Here is a 21,991-nt window from a genome sequence, read left to right as displayed (position 1 = left end):
AACATAATGAAACCTGCCAAGGTGCTTCATAGGAGTATTATGAGATAAAACGTTTGACAACGAGCCGCAGAAGGAGAAATTAGGGCAGGCTTGGTCAAAGAGATAGGTTTTAAGGAGCTTTTTGAAGGAGGAAAGAGAGGCGGAGAGGTTTAGGCAGGGAATTCCAGAGCTTAGAGCCTGGGCAACAGAAGGCACTGTCACCAATGGTTGAGTGATTATAACCAGGGATGCTCAAGAGGGCAGAATTAGAGGAGCACAGACATCTCTGGGGGGTTATGGGACTGGAGGAGATTACAGCGATAGGGAGGTGTGAGGCCATGGAGGGATTTGAAAACATGGATAATGTTATGTCTCAAATAAAGCAATGTGACTGAGTACTGTAGACTTGAGTAAGTGTGACCTTAGTCTCTTTATTCAGACTCCAGAGTGCCCGCACAGCATGGGAGACCTGCTTATATGCAGTGCTCCCAAGGGATGCTGGGATCCCTTGGGACTCCAACAGATGCGCCCGCTGGTGGAGGTAGAATAGTGGTTACAAGGTGTTGAATACATAACAACGCTCCCCCCCCCCCCCCAAGTCAATAGTACACTGGGTGAGACGATCTGGGGCTTTCCGCTCCCTAGTCGATCGTCTCAGTACAAACACAGATGCGGGTGAGTTGGTTGGGCTTTCGCTGGACTGCTGCGCAGCTGGGCTGCTGGGGATGATGGGTTCAGCTTCATGGTCAACCGTGATGTCGGTTGCCACTTGTGTGTGCAAGGGAGGGTCGAAGTTGGTGGTGTCCTCTTCAAGTTGCTCGCGGCTGTCTGAATCGCAGTTTGATTTGGTCCAAATACTTTCTGCAAGTTAGTCCATTTGCAATTTTGACCTCAAACACTCTGCTCACTTCTTTGGCTATGACAGTGCCAGCAAGCCATTTGTGACCATGTCCATAGTTGAGTACAAATGCAGGGTCATTGACTTCAATGTCATGTGACAAATTTGTGCGATCATGGTACATGCTTTGTTGATGCCGCCTGCCCTCGACATGATCATGGAGATCAGGGTAGACTAGAGAGAGCCTTGTTTTAGAAACATAGAAACATAGAAAATAGGTGCAGGAGCAGGCCATTCAGCCCTTCTAGCCTGCACCGCCATTCAATGAGTTCATGGCTGAACATGAAACTTCAGTACCCCCTTCCTGCTTTCTCGCCATAACCCTTGATCCCCCGAGTAGTAAGGACTTCATCTAACTCCCTTTTGAATATATTTAGTGAATTGGCCTCAACTACTTTCTGTGGTAGAGAATTCCACAGGTTCACCACTCTCTGGGTGAAGAAGTTTCTCCTCATCTCGGTCCCAAATGGCTTACCCCTTATCCTCAGACTGTGACCCCTGGTTCTGGATTTCCCCAACATTGGGAACATTCTTCCTGCATCTAACCTGTCTAAACCCGTCAGAATTTTAAACGTTTCCATGAGGTCCCCTCTCATTCTTCTGAACTCCAGTGAATACAAGCCCAGTTGATCCAGTCTTTCTTGATAGGTCAGTCCCACCATCCCGGGAATCAGTCTGGTGAATCTTCACTGCACTCCCTCAATAGCAAGAATGTCCTTCCTCAAGTTAGGAGACCAAAACTGTACACAATACTCCAGGTGTGGCCTCACCAAGGCCCTGTACAACTGTAGCAACACCTCCCTGCCCCTGTACTCAAATCCCCTCACTATGAAGGCCAACATGCCATTTGCTTTCTTAACCGCCTGCTGTACCTGCATGCCAACCTTCAATGACTGATGTACCATGACACCCAGGTCTCGTTGCACCTTCCCTTTTCCTAATCTGTCACCATTCAGAGTGCCCTTTTCATGAGCAGTTCGGTAGGAAGAACCCCGGTGAGCGATTGAGGTCTTGCGCGGTAGCTGAGCAGGACGCGGGACAGGCGGGTCTGCAGGGAGCCTTCCGACATGCGTTTCAAGCTTTGCTTGATGGTTTGGACTGCCCGTTCTGCCTGGCTGATAGGTGCGGGCTTGAACAGGGCAGATGTGACGTGCTTGATCCCATTGCGGGTCATGAATTCCTTGAATTCAGCGCTGGTGAAGCATGGCCTATTGTCACTGACAAGGACATCAGACAGGCCGTGCGTGGCAAACATGGCTCATAGGCTTTCGATGGTGGCAGTGGACGTGCTTACAGACATTATTACAGACTCAATCCATTTTGAATAAGCATAAACAGCAACCAAAAACATTTTGCCTAGAGCCAGCGAAGTCAACGTGGATCCTAGACCATGGTTTGGAGGGCCATGACCACAAACTTAGTGGTGCCTCTCTGGGTGCATTCCTCAGTTGAGAGCAAGTGTTGCATTGGTGCACGCAAGACTCCAAATCTGAGTCGATGCTGGGCCACCACATATGGGATCTGGCTATAGCTTTCATCATTACTATGCCTGGGTGAGTACTGTGTAGGTCGAGTATGAACGTTTCCCTGCCTCTCTTAGGCAAAACCATGCGATTATCCCACAAAAGACAGTCCGCCTGTATGGACATTTCGTCTTTGCGCCGCTGGAACGGCTTGATCTCTTCATGCATTTCCTCTGGGACGCTAGACCAGCTCCCATGGAGGACATATTTTTTTACAAGGGACAGTAAAGGATCCTGGCTGGTCCAAGTCCTGATCTGGCGTGCCGTAACGGGTGACTTTTTGTTTTCAAATGCATCCATCACGAAGAGTAAGTCTGCAGGCTGTGCCATTTCCTCCCCGGTGCTGAGGAATGGTAGCCGACTGAGAGCATCAGCGTCGTTCTCTGTGCCTGGCCTGTGGCGAATTACATAGTTATATGCAGACAGCATGAGCCCCCATCTTTGGATGCGAGCAGAGGCATTGGTATTAATACCTTTGCTCTCTGAGAATAGCGATATGAGCGGCTTATGGTAAGTTTCTAACTCGAACTTAAGTCCAAATAGATAATGGTGCATTTTTTTCACCCCGTAAACGAATCCTGAGCTTCTTTTTCAATCATGCTGTCGGCCCTTTCGGCCTTGCACAAACTCGTGGATGCATAAGCGACCGGTTGCAATGTTCCCGATTCGTTTGCTTGTTGTAACATACACCCGACCCCGTACGAAGACGCATCGCAAGCTAGCACTAAACGTTTACATGGGTCATACAGAACAATCAGTTTGTTGAAACATAACAGATTTCTGGCTTTCTCAAAAGCAGTCTCTTGTGATTTCCCCCATACCCAGTCATCTCCCTTGCGTAGCAACACAATTAGAGATTCTAGCAAGGTGCTTAACCTGGGTAGGAAATTACCAAAATAATTGAGGAGTCCCAGGAACGACCGCAGCTCCATCACGTTCTGTGGTCTCGGTGCGTACTTGATGGCCTCCGTCTTGGCGTTGGTGGGTCTGATGCCGTCTGCCGCGATTCTTCTCCCTAAGAACTCGACCTCTGGTGCCAGGAAAACACACTTTGAGCATTTCAACCTGAGCCCCACACGATCTAGCCGATTTAGAACCTCTTCCAGGTTCCGCAATTGTTCGACCTGTGTCCCGACCTGTGATCAATATGTCGTCCTGGAAAACCACGGTGTGCGTAACCGACTTTAGCAGACTCTCCAAGTTCCTTTGAAAAATAGCCGCGGCCGATCGAATCCCAAACGGGCATCTATTGTAGATGAACAGACCTTTGTGCGTGTTGATACAAGTGAAGCCTTTCGAAGATTCCGCCAGCTCCTGCATCATGTAGGCCGAGGTCAGGTCCAACTTGGTGAACGTCTTCCCTCCTGCCAGTGTCGCAAATAGGTCGTCTGCCTTCAGTAGCAGGTACTGGTCCTGCAGCAAAAAACAGTTAATCGTTACTTTATAGTCCCCACAAATTCTGAGCATGCCATCGCCCTTGATAACCGGAACAATCGGACTGGCCCACTCGTTGAACTCAGCTGGCGCGATGATGGCCTCTCGTTGCAGCCTGTCCAACTCGATCTCCACTTTCTCTCGCATCATGTATGGCACCGCACGTGCCTTGAGGTGGATGGGTCGTGTACCGGGAACCAAGTGTATCTGCACCTTTGCCCCAGGGAAATTTCGGATGCCTGGCTCAAACAACGACGGGAACTTGCTCAAAACCTGGGCACATGAGGCGTCGTTGACAGACGAAAGCGGTTGGATGTCGTCCCAGTTCCAGTGGATTTTTCCCAGTCAGCTTCTGCCAAACAGTGTGGGGCCATCTCCTGGTACAGTCCATAGTTGTTGTTCGTGCACCGCTCCATCATAGGAGACTTTTACTGCTGCACTGCCAATTACGGGGATCAGCTCTTTAGTGTAAGTTCTCAGCTTGGTATGAATAGGGCTCAGCTTGGGTCTTTGTACCTTGTTGCACCACAGCCTCTCAAAGGTCTTTTTGCTCATGATAGACTGACTCGCACCTGTGTCCAATTCCATGGATACTGGAATTCCGTTCAGTTCAACTTTTAACACGATCGGTGGACATTTCGTGGTGAAGGTGTGTACCCCGTACATTTCTGCTTCCTCGGTTCGAGTCTCTAGTTCGGTTTGATCCGCCATGGATCGGTCTTCCTCTGCAACGTGGTGGTTTGCAGGGTTTGCAGCTCGTCTGCACATTCGCTGGAGGTGTCCCATTGTTCCACAACCTTTGCACGCATAGTGTTTGAAGCGGCATTGCTGAGCTCGATGATCACCTCCGCAGCACCAACAAGGTGTTAATTGCCTTGCATTCACACTTGATGGTGGACTCTGAGTCATCTGAGGTCGTGCAGCTGCAGGCGTGTACATTCTGCCATATGCATTCCTGCCTGAAAACGACGTTACTTTGTGCACAGTACTTGCCGATGTTTCTTTATGCTGCGAAATTTGTTTGATGTTATCGCTAGTGGATATAAATGCCTGGGCTACCGTTATGGCTTTGCTCAGGTTTGGTGTTTCAACAGTCAATAGTTTGCAAAGGATAATCTCATGGCCAATGCCAAGCACAAAAAAGTCTCTTAGCATTTGCTACAGGAATCCATCGAATTCACAATGTCCTGCAAGGCGCCTTAGTTCGGTGACGTAGCTCGCCACTTCCTTGCCTTCAGACCGTTGACATGTATAAAATCGATACCTTACCATCAGAAGGTATCTTCCGATTTAGGTGCTCCCGGACCAGCGTACACAGTTCTTCATACGATTTGGTTGTTGGTTTCACCGGAGCAAGAAGATTCTCCATGAGGCCATAGGTTGTTGCCCCGCAGACAGTGAGGAGGATCGCCCTTTGTTTGGCAGCGTTCTCATTCCCTTCCAGCTCGTTGGCCATGAAATATTGGTCGAGTCGCTCCACGAATGCTTCCCAATCATCACGTTCTGAGAGTTTCTCCAGGATACCAACAGTTCTCTGCATTTTCGTGTGATGGTTCGTTATCTATTACTTGTCACCAGTTGTTATGTCTCAAATAAAGCAATGTGACTGAGTACTGTAGACTTGAGTAAGTGTGACCTTAGTCTCTTTATTCTGACTCCAGTGTACCCGCACAGCATGGGAGGCCTGCTTATATGCAGTGCTCCCAGGGGATGCTGGGATCTCTTGGGACTCCAACAGATGCACCCTCTGGTGGCGATAGAATGGTGGTTACAAGGTGATGCACACATAACACATAAGAATTTTGAAATCGAGACGTTGCTTAACCAGAGGCCAAAGTAGGTCAGCGAGTACACGGGTGATGAGTGAGCAAGATTTGGTGTGAGTTAGGACACGGGCAGCTGAGTTTTGGATCATCTCTAATTTACGTAGGGTAGAATGTGGGAGGGCAACCAGGAGTGCGTTGGAATAGCCATGTCTAGAAGTTACAGAGGCCTGTATGAGGGATTCAGCAACGGATGAGCTGTGGCAAGGGCGGAGATGTTACAGAGGTGGAAATAGGCAGTCTTAGTTATGCTGCGGCTATGTGGTCAAAAGGGCATTTCAGGGTCAAATATGACACCAAGATTGCGACCAGTCTGGTTCAGCCTCAGACAGAAGTTGGGGAGAGGAATGGTGTCAGTGGCTTGGGAGCAGAGTTTGTGGTGGGGATCGAAAACAATAGCTTCGGTCTTCCCAATATTCAATTGGAGAAAATTTCTGCTCATCAGATAAGCAGTCTGACAATTTAGAGACCGTGGAGGGGTCGAGAGAAGAGTTAGTGACATAGAGCGGGGTGTCATCAGCGTACATGTGGAAACTGCCACTGTGTTTTTGGATGATTTTGCCAAGGGGCAACATATAGATGAGAACAAGGAGGGGACCAAGGATAGATTCACTGGTCTAATTAAGAATTACTTATTAAGATAGGCCAATGCAAGGGACTGGATGATGCAGTAAGATAGGAATTGCCTTTTTACCTCTGGGGGTTGGTTCAAATCGAACCAAGCTTTGAGGGATTCTAATCTCCTTTACTGGTTGGTTGCAAAGGATTATACGCCTTGGCATACTCAAACCAGTTCCTAGTACAAGCTAGTCTTAATTTGGCACTCAGTTACATTACCTTACCAGGAGGTGTGCAAAATGGAAAAATGCTACATTGATGCAGTAGGAATTTTAAAATGTTGCTATGGTTACAATGAGCTTTAGTCTCTATCTAACCATACAATGCTTAATCTGGGAGTGCTTTATGTAGACTGTATGGGCCCAAGTTTCCGATATCCGTTAGAACGGTGCACTTCCGAGAGGCCCGCCTATTTTGTGGAATGAAAAGTGCGCCAAAAACTTACCTCACGATTCTCCGAGTGCAGCAGGACTGTTCAGCAGTCAGCGTGACGCAGCACAACAGCAGGGGGGGGGGGGCGGAGCTACAGCCCTCTGCCAAAAAGAGAGCTGGCAGCTGCGCGTGTGCGGGGTGGAGTCTGCGCGCGTGCGCAGTAGCTCCTGGCCCCCAGATTCTGTGTGCGTGTGCTGCTGGCTGTGTGGGAGGGGCCCGAAGTATGCAGCCCCTAGCCCTAGCTGAATGGGCTCTTGGAGTGGGCAGAGTGCTGTTTCCAACCTGCAGCACGCAGCCCCTAGCCCTGGTCGGGCTCCCGGTGCTCCCGAACGGGTAGATGAAGTAGGAACTTTTTATTTATTGATTTATTGAATGATTTTTTATTTTTTATTTATTGATTTATTGATTTATTTATCATTTATTATTGATGATTGTTCTTTATTTTTAAAATTGAAGTGTTTAATGCTTTGGAAAATCCCCTAACTTCCCCTTAATTTCCCTTCCCCCCCCTAGCTCTGGCTTACCTGCGCCTAATTCTAAAGTGTACAGAAGGTTTTTCTGAGTATACAAAAGTCGACACTCCATTCTAAGTTAGTTTGGAGTAACTTTTCGGTGCTTAAACTTGCAAAATAGGCAAGTGGCTGGTAACAACCCTTTTGAAAAAAAACTGAACAAAAACAAAACTAAACTAACTCACTAGAACTGGAGCAAACTAGATGCCGAGAATTGCGATTTCCAAGATACTCCAAACTAAACTAGTTGCTCCAAAAAAATAGGAGCAACTCCACCCGAAACTTGGGACCATCGTGAATCAAATGGAAATGGTCCTGTTCCCTAGTACTATCAACCTTCACCGTAATAATGAAGAAAATTACAAACTAAAAGATTATTTAAAAATATAGATCATGACTGCATTGTGTTTGAAAAGCAGCATTTGAAGTTGAATCCATTGAAAACAGCATCAGTAGTTACTACTGCTATGTCCCTGTTTTTATTAGCCATGTTTTTTAGCTTTTGAAGCCACCAGTTAGTAAAAGTAAAACTGTAATATTTGAAAAATCAATGTGATATTACTTCAACCAATCATGCAGGTGAAGAATGGGGACAGAAGAAATGGAAAATTGGTCGAGCACACCTTCATCATGTTTTGTTTCTAATTCCTTTGCCTACAGTTTTCCAGATGGCTACATTTTGTTTGCCGAGAGTGCTAGCCATTTCCTGTTTTTTGCACTGGGATTGTGCTTTTCCCTTCAAAGCCCACGTTGTGTGTATGCCTGCTGGCAAAGAGTATGGAGGAAGTACTATCTCTGAGTTTCATCATGCCTTATTCTTTTGTATGCAAGAAATAAAGAAAAGAAAGAACTTGTGCTTATACAGTGCCTTTCACATCCTAAAGGCATCCCAAAGCCACTTAAGTACTTTTGTAGTGCATTCACTGTTGTAATGTAAGGAAATGCAGCAGCCAAGTTGCGCATTGTAATGTCCAGGTGAGGCGTGAGTTCGGGGCCCAGGGGCAGCATGGGCCAGCCCACACTGCGATATCTGTGCGCACTAGGTCCATGCAGCAGAGCTGGTCGCCAGTCGTCATGGTTAATCCTTACCACTGGAACTAGGCGAGCTCTATCAAGCCTGTATGGTGGCTGGTTTGCAACGGCCACCACACGTTAAAAAAAATCCAGGCACAGGCATCTTCCACCCTTCAATATGTAGTTCGGGACCTGGAATGTCAGGTCCTTCATTGAAACACCTGTGAACTCAGCCCTTTTTAGTGTGGAAGCAAGTCATCCTCGATACGAGGGACTGCCTAAGAAGAAAAAGAAGAATGGTCAAATGAACAGATAATCTGTTTTTCAGAGTGTTGGTTAAGAGATAATAGGCTAGAAATTTGGTTGCAGGGTTCCTAAGGTACTAATATCGAGCAGATACTAAATTTAGCGCTGGCAAATCTTTAGCGACGGGAACAACAAAATTCAGTTTTTCCCCGAAGAGTGGAGTGGAGCGCTAAGAGAAGCGTTACACACTTCTCTCAGGGCGCTAGGCCGGGTGAGCAACTGAATATCCCGTGCTAAAGAGCCGGCTTCATAGAGGCCTCGCTGCAAAGAAAAAATTGGAACAAAATCATTCCCTATACATTACTCATCCCAAATAAAGTTAAATCGCAAATAAAAAACATATTACTATCAATCATACTTACCTCATGCAGTCAGTCTTTCCCTTAGCGCCCCGGGACAGCTTTGCACGCCAGCTTTCTCTGGCGGGGTCACTATGGGCGGCGCGCAAACCAAATTTTGCTTCCGTGTCGATACCGGGGGTATTGCACACCGCTCCCGGGCGATACTCCTTAACACCACTGGTACCGGCACTGAATTTACCGAGCGGTGCGAATGTCGACACTTGCAGCTGCAAACCCTTCAGCGCCCTCACGCGAGGGGCGCTATCCGATCAAATTTCTCCCCCAATGTCTTTGGCCAGGACAGTAGGAGAATGTGACACCTTGAAGGTAGGATCTAGATTTAAAATTTTTTTTAGCCCTTCTTCAGTGTTCCCTCTAATTTATTTTGGCCCTTGCAAATTTCCGCGCATGTGCGGTTTTTCCATTCAAAAGCCAGTGTCCGGCCGACTCAGGATCTCCGAGACAGCTGCGTGGCTGTGCAGCTTAACGGGAATATTGCCCTTCGCTCGACCCTTTCTTGCCCATCAGTGGGGTTAAAATCAGGGCTTTCAAATAGAGTAATATAATTATGTAGGGAGATGTGACAGCTATTTTGTACACATGAAAGTTCTATAAACAGAATGACCATTCATTGGCCCCAAGTTTCCACATGATTTGCTCCTGATTTTTAGGAGCAACTGGTGGAGAACGGAGTATCTTAGAAATCGGAATTCTCCACATTTAAGTTTTCTGCAGTTCTAGTCAGTTAGAACAGTTTCACTTTTGAACAGAATTTTTTTTTCAAAAGGGGGCGTGTCCGGCCACTGACGCCTGATTTGAAAGTTTCCACAGTGAAAACGTACTCCAAACTAAAGTAGAATGGAGCAAGTGAAGATTTTTGTAGGCCTGAAAAAACCTTGTCTACACATTAAAAAATCAGGCGCAGGTTACAAATTAGGCGTCCGGAACGAGGTGGGGGGGGGGGGGGGAAAGGGAAGTCATTACATTCTACAATAAATCCTTAGTTATACTTATACAAATATTATACAAATAATTCCAACCTGAATAAAAATTTATAAGCAAAGAAAAGATTAAATAAACCATGTTCCTACCTGTGTGAAAGTGCTTCAGGCAGGGAGAAGGCTGCAGGAAGCCTCACAAGTTGAGGCAGCCGTTCCCGACGGCAGGGGAGGAGGAGGCAGTGAGGGCCCGACCGACGGCAGCGGGGGGCAGGCAGGGAAGAGGCAGCCGTTCCCGATGGCAGGGGGGGAAGGAGGCAGTGAGGGCCCGACCGACCGCAGCGGGGGGGAGGCAGGGAGGAGGCAGCCGTGCCCGACGGCAGGGTGGGGGGAGGAGGCAGTAAGGGCCTGACCGACGGCAGCGGGGGGAGGAGGCAGTGAGGGCCCGACCGACGGCAGCGGGGGGAAGGCAGGGAGGAGGCTGCAGGAAGCCTCAGAAGTTGAGGCAGCCATTCCCGATGGCAGGGGGTGGGAGGCCCCCCTGCCGTCGGTCGGGCCCGTCGGGAGACGGCTGCCTCTACTTCTGAGGCTTCCTGCAGCCTTCTCACTGCTGCAAGAAGCCTCAGTGCTGATCATGGAAGGGCAATGTGGTTTTATTAAAAAATGTTAAAAATTGAACAGCTACAAAGAACTACAAAAATGGCCGAGTGCCAATGTTTCCTTCACACTGCGCGTGCGCGAACGCTCCAACGCGCACGTGCAGGGTTGCCGGCACGAAAAAAACTCATTTAAATGGTACCCGCCCCCTCCTACTTACAAAATCGGCGCGAGTGGTAGGCTCCGCCCCCTGGGCGCCAAGCTGACATGGAGCTGCAAAGCGCTCGAGAATAGCGCGTTTTTTTTCAGGCGCCGTTTTCGGCGTGACAAACGGGCGCCCAGCTCGGAGGAGTGCCTGTTTTGCCGCGTGTGGAAACTTGGGGCCATAGTGTGTTTTTTTTTGGTGAGGTGATTGAGGGAGGAATGTTTGCTGGGACATCAGAAGCTCTCTCTCTACTGTTTGAATAGTGCCATGGGAAACTTTAACATCCACCTGCACCGCCAGTCATGAACTTAGCTTAATGTCTCACCTAAGGATTGGGACCTCCAATAGATGGAGGAAGGAGAGTAGAGTTTTTGGCCTAGCATATTATTAAAATGCTGGCTGATCAGGAAAAGGTGGGGTAGAGGTATAAGAGAAGATCCCAAAAGCAGCTAATGGTGCTGGAATAAGACCTCACCAAGAGTGAGAAAAGATTGAAAGAGAATTAGCTGCTTATCTACACACTATGAGGAGAAAGGTATCCAAAAATTCATTGCCATCAATTTTTTTTAACATAGAAGATATTACACTATGCTAAGCTTTAGTTTCAGGATCCCTTTCGGGATTGACAATCTCTTTCACTGGCTTCAAACAGCAGAGACAAAGACCGCTCATTACCAACGGCAAATTACTGTTTTAAAAAAATTTCTACAGATCAATTAGTTCTTTAGATCATTTAGTTACACTTTTTGCAAATGATGCGAGAAAGATCTTTACAATAAATGTTTAAAAAAAATGCCAGCCAAAGTACTTACTCAAAATATCACCTTAGCAACCACTAGCCAGCTTTAAACACTCATGACACAATTTTACTTTATTATATTTTTAAATGTACTTTTGTTTTAAATCACCGGTGGTACTGAATTTCAGATCCACATATCAGTCACAATTGATTATAACTTCCATTCCCCTTAATGAGCAGTTAAGTAGATAAAGCTGATTTATATACCACCAGCTGATACCTTTTGCAGCTTTGTAGAAATGCAAAGATCTAACAAGAGGTTGCATACATGATTCTGGTAAATTTGAATTCTGTTCTGCATGGCTTAATTGTTTCTATTAGTTTTGCAAGTACTGATCCATAAGAAGCAGCTGAATTTGTCATTTATTTTGACAGTAAGTGGAACCTGATGATTTAATAATCTGGCAACAACCAAGATTCAGCTATATAAAAAAAAAATGTTTTGCCTGCAGGGAGTAGCACAATTCCGGCAATCTTGGTCATATCAATATCAAACTGAAACACCCTGTACATAATTTATAACAGAAAGCGATTGACGTATTCTCAGCTTCTTTAGTAAGATAGCAATACCTTTTAATCTTGGTTTCCAGATTCTTTTTGTGTCTGGGATAACACAGACATGACTCATGATGAGTCAGCAGTGCAAAGACCAACGGGGTGCTTAAAGGAATGGTAAAGCCATTAAAAGTTAATGTATGTAACATTCACTCTGATATAGCTTTGCTAAAACTGTTTTTCTTATTACAAACTCAAGTTCAGAGCCCCAGTCAAGTAATGTTTCATTGTTCTTCTAAAGAAGCCTGTGCCAAAACTCGATTGAATCACAAATAAAATCTGCTCCCAGTTTTGATAATATATATTTAAATCAAAATAAAAGTGCATTATCCTTTTCTGAATTTCTCAAATTGCTTCAGGGTGATTTTTGTTTCTTCCCAAGTTAAATTGCTTTTATACATAGTAATCTCTTTATTGTTAACTGCCCAAATGCACAATACATTACCGATTGCTGGCTTGAATATGAAATAGAAATTTGCAGCTTCATCTGCTTTTCCAGTTTTGGGTTCTACCCCATCTTTTAAAAAAAATATTAATTCTCAGGATTGCTAACAAGGCCGCAATTTATTTTCCATCCCTACTGTCCCTTGAGAAGGTGGTGCTGGGCCACCTTCTTGAACAGCTGCAGTCCGAGTGGTGAGGTGCTGTTAGGTAGGGAGTTTCGGGATTTTGACTTCGCAACAATGAAAGAACAGTAATATACGTTCAAGTCAGGATGGTGTGTGACTTGGAGGGGAAATTGGAGGTGATGGTGTACCATACACCTGCTGCTCTTGTCCTTCTAGGTGATGAATGTCATGGGTTTGGAAGCTGCTGCCGAATAGGCCTTGGTAACTTTCTGCAGTGCATCCAGTAGATAGTACACATTGCAGCTACACATTTTTCATGGGGTGCATTTGTCACACAGGGTCCTTGAAGTCAGGGAGATCCTGTGAAATTCACGCATTAATTTTAATTTATTCTATCTACATTTATTTTAGGAACCATTAATAAGTTTCACAGGTTCTTTCTGACTTTCAAGAACTTCACGGACTTTAAGCAATAAATGAAACCTGTGAAAATGTACAGCCTTACTCATTCAGTATCAAAAACAAGATGCTTCACTACTTATATTAGAATATGACATCTGCTTTCCTATTTAAGCTATAGGCTGACATCTGCCCATCCTACACAGTGGCTTCCATCTGATTTGTCATCTTTGTTACCTGTTAATTGGCAGAAAAAAATATAAGAAAAAGTAGAATCATAGAATCTTACAGCACAGAAGGGGGTCATTCGGCCAATTGTGCATGTGCCGACTGTTTGAAAGAGCAGTCCAATTTAGTCCCAAACCCCATCTTTTTCCCCATATCCCTGAAAATTAATCCTCTTCAAGTACATGCCCTAAATGCCTTTTGAAAGTTCCCACGGAAGTTGATTCCACCACCTTTTCAGGTAGTGCGTTCCAGATCTTCACAACCCTCTATGTGAAAATAATTCTCATTTCCCTTCTATTTCTTTTGCCAATTATTTTAAATCTATGACCTCTGGATACCAAGTTAGAGGATACAGTTTCTCCCTACTTGCTCTATAAAACCCCTTCATAATTTTGAATGTCATTATTAGGTCTCCACTCAACCTTAGAAACATAGGGCCCAAGTTTCCACACGCGCCTAGAACAGCGCAGTCCCGACCTGGACGCCCGTTTTTCGCGCCACAAAGTGCGCCTAAACAAATCCTCCGTATTCTCCACCTCCCTGCAGGTCCTCTGGCCCTTGGCGCAGCCAGCACGAGCTGTGGGGGGGCGGAGCCAGGTCCCTGCACTGAAAACAGTGCCGGGACCTCTGCACATGCGCACTACAGTGGGCACGCAAGTGCAGTAGCTCCAGGCGCCGAACTGTGTGGGAGGGGCCCGAAGCACGCAGGCCCTAGCCCTGGCCCGATGGCCTCACTGGGGCTGCGTGAATAAGGCTCCTCCCACGGCCAGCTCCTGCTCCACCCCCCCCCCCCCCCCTGACCAGACCCGACACCCGCCCCCCGCCCCCGGACCAGACCCGACACCCGCTCCCCGCCCCCGGACCAGACCCGACACCCGCTCCCCCCACCCCCCCCGACTGGACCCGACCCGACCCGCGCTCTTGTTCCCGCTCCCCACCCCCCCGACTGGACCCGACCCGACCCGACCCGCGCTCCTGTTCCCACTCCCCGCCTCCCCGACTGGACCCGACCCGACCCGACCCGCGCTCCTGTTCCCACTCCCCGCCCCCCCGACTGGACCCGACCCGACCCGACCCGCGCTCCTGTTCCTGCTCCCCACCCCCCTGACTGGACCCGACCCGACCCGCGCTCCTGTTCCCACTCCGCCCCCCCCCCCCCCCCCGACTGGACCCGACTGGACCCGCGCTCCTGTTCCCGCTCCCCACCCCCCCCCCCGACTGGACCCGACCTGACCCGCGCTCCTGTTCCCGCTCCCCACCCCCCCCGACTGGACCCGACCCGACCCGCGCTCCTGTTCCCACTCCGCCCCCCCCCCCCCGACTGGACCCGACCCGACCCGCGCTCCTGTTCCCGCTCCCCACACCCCCCCCCAACTGGACCCGACCCGACCTGCGCTCCTGTTCCCGCTCCCCACTCCCCCCCGACTGGACCCAACCCGACCCGCGCTCCCGCCCCCCGACCCGGCCCGGCCCGACCCTCCCCCACTGGACCCGACCCGACCCGACCCGCGCTCCTGTTCCCGCTCCCCACCCCCCCGACTGGACCCGACCCGACCCGCGCTCCTGTTCCCGCTCCCCACTCCCCCCCGACTGGACCCAACCCGACCCGCGCTCCCGCCCCCCGACCCGGCCCGGCCCGACCCTCCCCCACTGGACCCGACCCGACCCGACCCGCGCTCCTGTTCCCGCTCCCCACCCCCCCGACTGGACCCGACCCAACCCGCGCTCCTGTTCCCACTCGGCCCCCCCCCCCCCGACTGGACCCGACCCGACCCGCGCTCCTGTTCCCGCTCCCCACCCCCCCGACTGGACCCGACCCAACCCGCGCTCCTGTTCCCACTCGGCCCCCCCCCCCCCCCCGACTGGACCCGACCCGACCCGCGCTCCTGTTCCCGCTCCCCACCCTCTCCCCCGAATGGACCCGACCCGCGCTCCTGTTCCCGCTCCCCACTCCCCCCGACTGGACCCAACCCGACCCGCGCTCCCGCCCCCCGACCCGGCCCGACCCGACCCTCCCCCACTGGACCCGACCCGACCCGACCGCCCCCCCCCCCACACTGGACCCGACCCGACCCGACTCCCACTCCCGGACTGGATCGGATCCGACATGACCTTCCCCCCTCTCTCCCTCCCCTCCCTCTCCCTCCCTCCCTCTCCATCCCTCCATCCCCTCTCTCTCTCTCCCTCCCTCCCCCCTCTCTCTCCCTCCCTCCCTCCCCCCGAACCGAACCGAACCTCCCCGACCCGACCCAACGCCACCTCCCTGTAAATCTGGTGCTGGGGACGGGCCCGAAAGGCCTGCCTGAAGCACTTTCACACAGGTAGGAAGATGGTTTATTTAATCTTTTCTTTGCTTATAAATGTTTATTCAGGTTGGATTTATTTGTATAATATTTGTAGAAGTATGAATAAGGATTTATTGTAGAATTTAATGAGTTCCCTTCCCCCCACCTCGTTCTGGACGCCTAATTTGTAACCTGCGCCTGATTTTTTAATGTGTAGAACAGGTTTTTTCAGTTCTACAAAAATCTTCACTTGCTCCATTCTACTTTAGTTTGGAGTACGTTTTCACTGTGGAAACTTTCAAATCAGGCGTCAGTGGCCGGACACGCCCCCTTTTGAAGAAAAAATTCTGTTCCAAAGTAGAACTGTTCTACCTGACTAGAACTGCAGAAAAAAAAATGTGGAGAATTGCGATTTCTAAGATAGTCCATTCTCCACCAGTTGCTTCTAAAAATCAAGCGCAAATCATGTGGAAACTTGGGCCCATAGAAACATAGAAATTTACAGCGCAGAAGGAGGCCATTTCAGTACATCGTGTCCGTGCCGGCTGACAAAGAGCCACACGGCCCTCAGTCAGCAGCCCTGAGGCTACATATAAACCTATGAATAATGAACAATGGCGGACAGGTTAAGAGCATCCGACCCAACCAGTCTGCCCCACACAACTGCAATACCCCATGTATTGCAACATTTTATACTCCACCCGACCCGGAGCCATGCGATCTCCTGGGAGAGGCGAAGAAACAGATAAAATCCCAGGCCAATTAGGGAAAGCAAATCTAGGAAAATTCCTCTCCAACCCATCCAAGCGATCAAAACTAGTCCTGGAGACCACTCTGGCCATATTAGATTCCCTGAAGTACTTACCACTGTATCTGCACCAGCCAACATGAGGTTATCCAGTCTAATCCCACTAACCAGCTCTAGGTACCGGTAACCCTGCAGGTTACGGCACTCCAAGTGCCCCTCCAAGCACCTTTTAAATACGGTGAGGGTTTCTGCCTCTACCACCTTTCCAGGCAGTGAGTTCCAGACCCCCAAAATCCTCTGCATGAAGATGCTTCCCCTCAAATCCTCTCTATATCTTCCAACAACCAACTTAAACCTATGACCTCTCATAACTGACCCCTCCACCAACGGAAATAGGCCCTTGCTATCCACTATGTCCAGGCCCCTCAAAATTTTATATACCTCCATGAGGTCTCCTCTCAGCTTCCTCTGTTCCAAGGAGAACAACCCCAGCCTATCCAATCTGTCCTCGTAGCTAAGATTCTCCATTTTAGGCAGCATTCCCATAAATCTCCTCTGCACTCTCTCCAGTGCAATCACGTCCTTCCAATAATATGGCGACCAGAACTGCATGCAGTATTCCAGCTGTGGCTTAACCAGAGTATTATATAATTTAAGCATAACCTCCCTGCTCAAATTTCCATATTTAAGAAAGGATATACTTGCTTTGGAGGGAGTTCAGAGAAGATTCACTAGGTTGATTCCAGAGATGAAAAGGTTGACTTATGAGGAAAGGTTGAGTAGGTTGGGCCTCTACTCATTGGAATTCAGAAGAATGAGAGGTGATCTTATCGAAACGTATAAGATTATGAGGGGGCTTGACAAGGTGGATGCAGAGAGGATGTTTCCACTGATGGGGGAGACTAGCATTAAGGGGCATGATCTTAGAATAAGCGGCTGCCCATTTAAAACTGAGATGTGGAGAAATTTCTTCTCTCAGAGAGTTGTAAATCTGTGGAATTCGCTGCCTCAGAGAGCTGTGAAAGCTGGGACATAGAATACATTTAAGAGAAATAGACAGTTTCTTAAACGATAAGGGGATAAGGGGTTATGGGGAGTGGGCGGGGAAGTGGAGCTGAGTCCATGATCAGATCAGCCATGATCTTATTGAATGGCGGAGCAGGTTTACTCCTACTCCTATTTCTTATGTTCTTATGTTCTTATTTACACATTGGTCCCACAAGGAAAGTTTAGGCCTCTACTCTCCTGATCGTGAGCCCCTCCCCCCGAATCCCCTCGCATCCACTTACCTGAGTGACGGGGTCTGTTCCGTCGATCCACAGCAATGGCCTCTTGCCCCCTGACATTGCCCTGCTGCTGCCGTTTCCTGCTGGTTTCAGTCAGGAAAGTGGCCAGCGCCATCCAAATGAAGCCCATGAGTTAAAATCTCCCATGCCTCATGTTGTCACGGTCAAGATGGTTTGCCTCCTGCCTTGGCCTCTGCCGTACGATTCCTGCCCCGAGTTAAAATCGGGGCTATAGTCTCGGTTTTAATCATTAAACCTGGAAGTGAATTCCACAGTCTCTCAACTCTCTGTGTAATGAAATTTCTCTTGCTCTTTTTTCCAAATTTCTTACATTTATACTTGTAGCTATGGTTCCTCATTCTACCAGAAACATTCTGTTGCTGACTACCTTTACAAATCCTTTCATAATGTCAAATATTTCTATCATATTGTAAGATGTCGTCTGTATCTGTATTTTGCAAATGATTGTGACTTAAAAAAAATAAAGGCCTTAAGATTAAACTGTAGGATATTAGCATATGAATCATCAAATCACATCCCCATCTCACTAACCACCCCTTACACTCACCCTCATCCTTGTGCAATCATACCAACTAACAACACACAAGGGTAGGCACTTGGGTTTTTTAGCCAATGTTCAGGTCAAGTGATTGTTAATGTGCTGTCAAACATTGAAATCATTATTTTTAACACTTTGCCTTCTTGGACAGATTTGTGTGCTCCTTTGGAAGTGGCTTAGTGAGTTTGTAGTGAATGGTGAGACATAACGGCAATGGTGGTGAGTGTGAAAGAACTGGCTTGGGCATTGTGGCGATGCTTTATGGTGTTGGTGTGGGGTGGTGCCAACCTGGTGCATCATGTGGCTGATGAAGTTGATGGCAGATGAAGTTGAGATGACAGAAGCACTCTGTCTATGGTGAGATAGGTTTTTCCAAGGAGGTGACAGTGAATAGAGAGTTTACTCCAAACACTTCCAAACTACATAAAGTTGAAAAGTCTCTTCCAAATACTGAAGGCACCAGCTTCTAACACTGGAAAGTGAACAGCTAAGCAATGGTAGCTTTTATACCAGTTTTGCAGCTGTCACCTATTCAGAGCAATGAAGAGTTGTTGAAATCCCAATATACTTACCTGACGTGATCCCCAAGCGGTGGGAACCTCAGTAAAAAAGTTGGTAAAATAGTTAGCAACTGGTAAAATGTTGCTTATATTCCTTTAAACAGCTTCTTTAGTATTTCAATTGCCTGACCTGTCGTTTAGGGACGGCTTTGCAAAGTGCTGGCAGAGCCAGCACTTAGGAAACTTACAAGGAGTCGGGTTGAGAACGGGACTCCGCCCCGCTGTCAATCATAAAGATTTTGACAGCGGACCCGCCTCCAGACACGCCCTCTGAGCACTGGAAAAATCCAGCCCCTTAAATCAGATAAACAGATTTTAAAAAAATGTGTATGTTTTTTTGTTACTTATGCAATAACTCTGTAAAGATAAGTCAAAATAATATTTGAGCTTTAAAGTAATTTCAAATTCATATTTTTACCTTTTTTCTCTCATTTGTTTGTCTGGCAAAACTATTCTCTTTTACACATCCCCATGTCTCCATCAATGATGATCATGAATGGAAAAGAGTAGGCATGATTCCAGCAGTTCACATTTTTCTAAATCAACTTTTCCTCCTGTTAGGATGGAGTCAACACAGAAGCCCAGCCAAGAACTGACAAAGCTCATCCAAGTGATGCAAGTCAGCTTGAGTGGCACGGTGCTCTGGGACCAGTGACCTTACAGCTGCAAGTTGAATACTCCTATTACTTATATTAGCAGATTTTTAGCCAGAATTCTATTAATAATTGACCATTTCTATAGTCTAGTCAAAACAAAGGTCACCAACTGGTATATTTAACTTCCTTCTGTTCCCAATACTTAGAGATTTATACATTATGTGCCTGACATTTACAGGGAGACATGGAGGGAGCAGGGAGCTCAGTTGAGGAGGAGAAACCTGGAAATACCAAATTTAATGGCAGGATCTCATTATCATTTTTTAATTCCATTTCCTGCCCGAAAACTGGCCAGGTTGACAGGCTGGAAGACTGCCAGGTGGGAAAGCCAGCAGTAGATCTCCAGCCGGGACGTTTGAGGACGATGCCAGGCAATCAGAAAAGATCAGCTAGATTTACTGGAATGGTTCCAAGGATGAGGGATTACTGTTACGTGGATAGAATGGAGAAGCTGGGATTGTTCCCCTTCGAGCAGAGAAAGCTAAGAGGATCTTTGATAGAGGTGTTTAAAATCAGGAAGGGTTTAGAGAGAGTAAATAAATAGAAACTCTTTCCAACGGCTAAAGGGTTGATAACCAGAGGGCGCAGATTTAAGTTGATTGGCAAAAGAACCAGAGGCAAAAAAGAGTGGTTGGGATTTGGAATGCACATAGTACGCATCCAGCGAGGCCACAATTTTCGGTCCTATATGTTTATGATGTTACTATACATAATGACCAAAGCAATTCTTGGCCCACCCCCTCCATTTATTAACTAAGTGTGGGCCAACTGCCAAATCAGTTGATCTTTGGTGCACTAAAGCTGTTGGTTGAGAACATATATCATAAATTTAACTCATTAAATATGAGTTTTGTAAATGTGATACAAAACTCATAATTGAAATTTAGTTACCCTCACTGGTTAAACAATATATTTATCCTAGGAAGGCATCTTATATAATCTTAAACATAATAGGCCCGGATTTTGCGGTGGGTACTGATGGCAAACTACCAGCGTTCGCCATCATTACCCTCTGAAACTGACCGCAACTTCAGGATTTAGCGCACGTGCACATAAATGTATAAATCCTGAAGTTGCGGTCAGTCATTCACTGCTCCAACACAGACTGTTCTGTGGGCCACCACCCCCCACCCCCGCCCATAGCCGGCAATCAGTGAAACTGATGAATACATGAGCTTTTCCATGCTAATATCGCTGTTAAATATCCCATTAAATGTTAAGCTTTGTTGGAATAGGTGTGCCTTTGGTTTTAACAGCGTATTGACTGCTAAACAACCATTCTGGCCTTGAAAAACAAATTAATATATTTGTGGAATGTTAAATTTCACTATTATGATAAAAATTACAAGTTTAAAAACAAATATATATACATAGTTTGTTCATGATATTTCAGCTTCTACCTTATCCCTGTGTGAAAGTTTAAATCTTTGTATCATTCTCTGTAACACTTTTAAGAAGTGAGGATAAAAGCTGCCTTTTATTTCCTGGTTTGCTGTCTGTTCTTCAATGTGATTGGCTGCTGAGATAGCTTGATGACATCACTGCTACATTGCACTAGGAATCCCATATTGTGAGATCTCTGTGAGCAGCTTACTTTGAGATCAATGGCAAGGATAAGCGCCTTCGCTTCATTGCTGACCGCAAATTATGGGCTACTGAAGAATTCTGGAATGCTGGCATGTTGGAAGAAGGGACTGAGTGTAACGTAGCCAAGTTTGCTGATGATACAAAGATAGGAGGAAGAGTAATGTGTGAGGAGGACATAAAGAGGCTGCAGGAAGACATAGACAGGCTAAGTGAGTGGCAAAAATTTGTCAGATGGAGTATAATGTTGGAAATGTGAGGTCATGCACTTTGGCAGAAAAAAATCAAAGAACAGGTTATTATTTAAATGGAGAAAGATTGCAAAATGCTGCAGTACAGCGGGACCTGGGAGTACTTGTGCATGAAACACAAAAGGATAGTATGCAGGTTCAGCAATTGATCAGGAATGCCAATGGTATCTTGGCCTTTATTGCGAATATAAAAGCAGGGAAGCCTTGCTACAGCAATAGAAAGTTTTGGTGAGGCCACACCTGGAATACTGTGTACAGTTTTGGTTTCCATATTTACGAAAGGATTTGGAGGTAGTTCAGAGAAGGTTCACTAGGTTGATTCCGGGGATGAGGGGGTTGACTTATCAGGAAAGGTTGAGTAGGTTGAGCCTCTACTCATTGGAATTCAGAAGAATCGAAATGTATACGATTATAAGGGGGCTTGACAAGGTGGATGCAGAGAGGATGTTTCCACTGATGGGGGAGACTAGAACTAGAGGGCATGATCTTAGAATAAGGGGCCGCCCATTTAAAACAGAGATGAGGAGAAATTTCTTCTCTCAGAGGGTTGTAAATGTGTGGAATTCGCTGCCTCAGAGAGCTGTGGAAGCTGGGACATTAAATAAATTTAAGACAGAAATAGACAGTTTCTTAAACGATAAGGGGATAAGGGGTTATGGGGAGTGGGCGGGGAAATGGAGCTGAGTCCATGATCAGATCAGCCATGATCTTATTGAATGGCGGAACAGGCTCGATGGGCCGTATGTCCTACTCCTGCTCCTATTTCTTATGTTCTTATGATCTTATGTTCTTATGATCTTATGTTCTTATGCTATTAATTATTAATTGTGAGCAGAATCATTTTCACTTCTATGAAATAACCGCTCACTGGCCAAAGAAATTATCAATTGTG

The 21,991-nt window shown here is 47.3% G+C and overlaps 1 protein-coding gene across 8 annotated transcripts in view; it reads left to right on the top strand.

Moving 5' to 3' along the window:
* The window catches only part of LOC139280158 (growth arrest-specific protein 2-like), a 289,936-nt gene that overhangs the window by 195,322 nt on the left and 72,623 nt on the right, over positions 1-21,991 (top strand). Inside the window, exon 13 of one of the 8 annotated variants that reach the window (XM_070899705.1) lies at positions 7,221-7,249. The exons of the other annotated variants lie outside the window; for them this stretch is intronic. Within the exon in view, the coding sequence (XP_070755806.1) occupies positions 7,221-7,241 (21 nt within the window). The 3' untranslated portion in view covers positions 7,242-7,249. Of the gene's footprint in view, positions 1-7,220; positions 7,250-21,991 lie in introns of those variants that run through there. 8 annotated transcript variants of the gene reach the window in all.

This window comes from Pristiophorus japonicus, chromosome 14, assembly GCF_044704955.1.
Source record: "Pristiophorus japonicus isolate sPriJap1 chromosome 14, sPriJap1.hap1, whole genome shotgun sequence".
Taxonomy (NCBI): domain Eukaryota; kingdom Metazoa; phylum Chordata; class Chondrichthyes; family Pristiophoridae; genus Pristiophorus; species Pristiophorus japonicus.
Note: the sequence above shows the minus strand (reverse complement) of the source record. Positions and strands in the feature narration are given on the sequence as shown.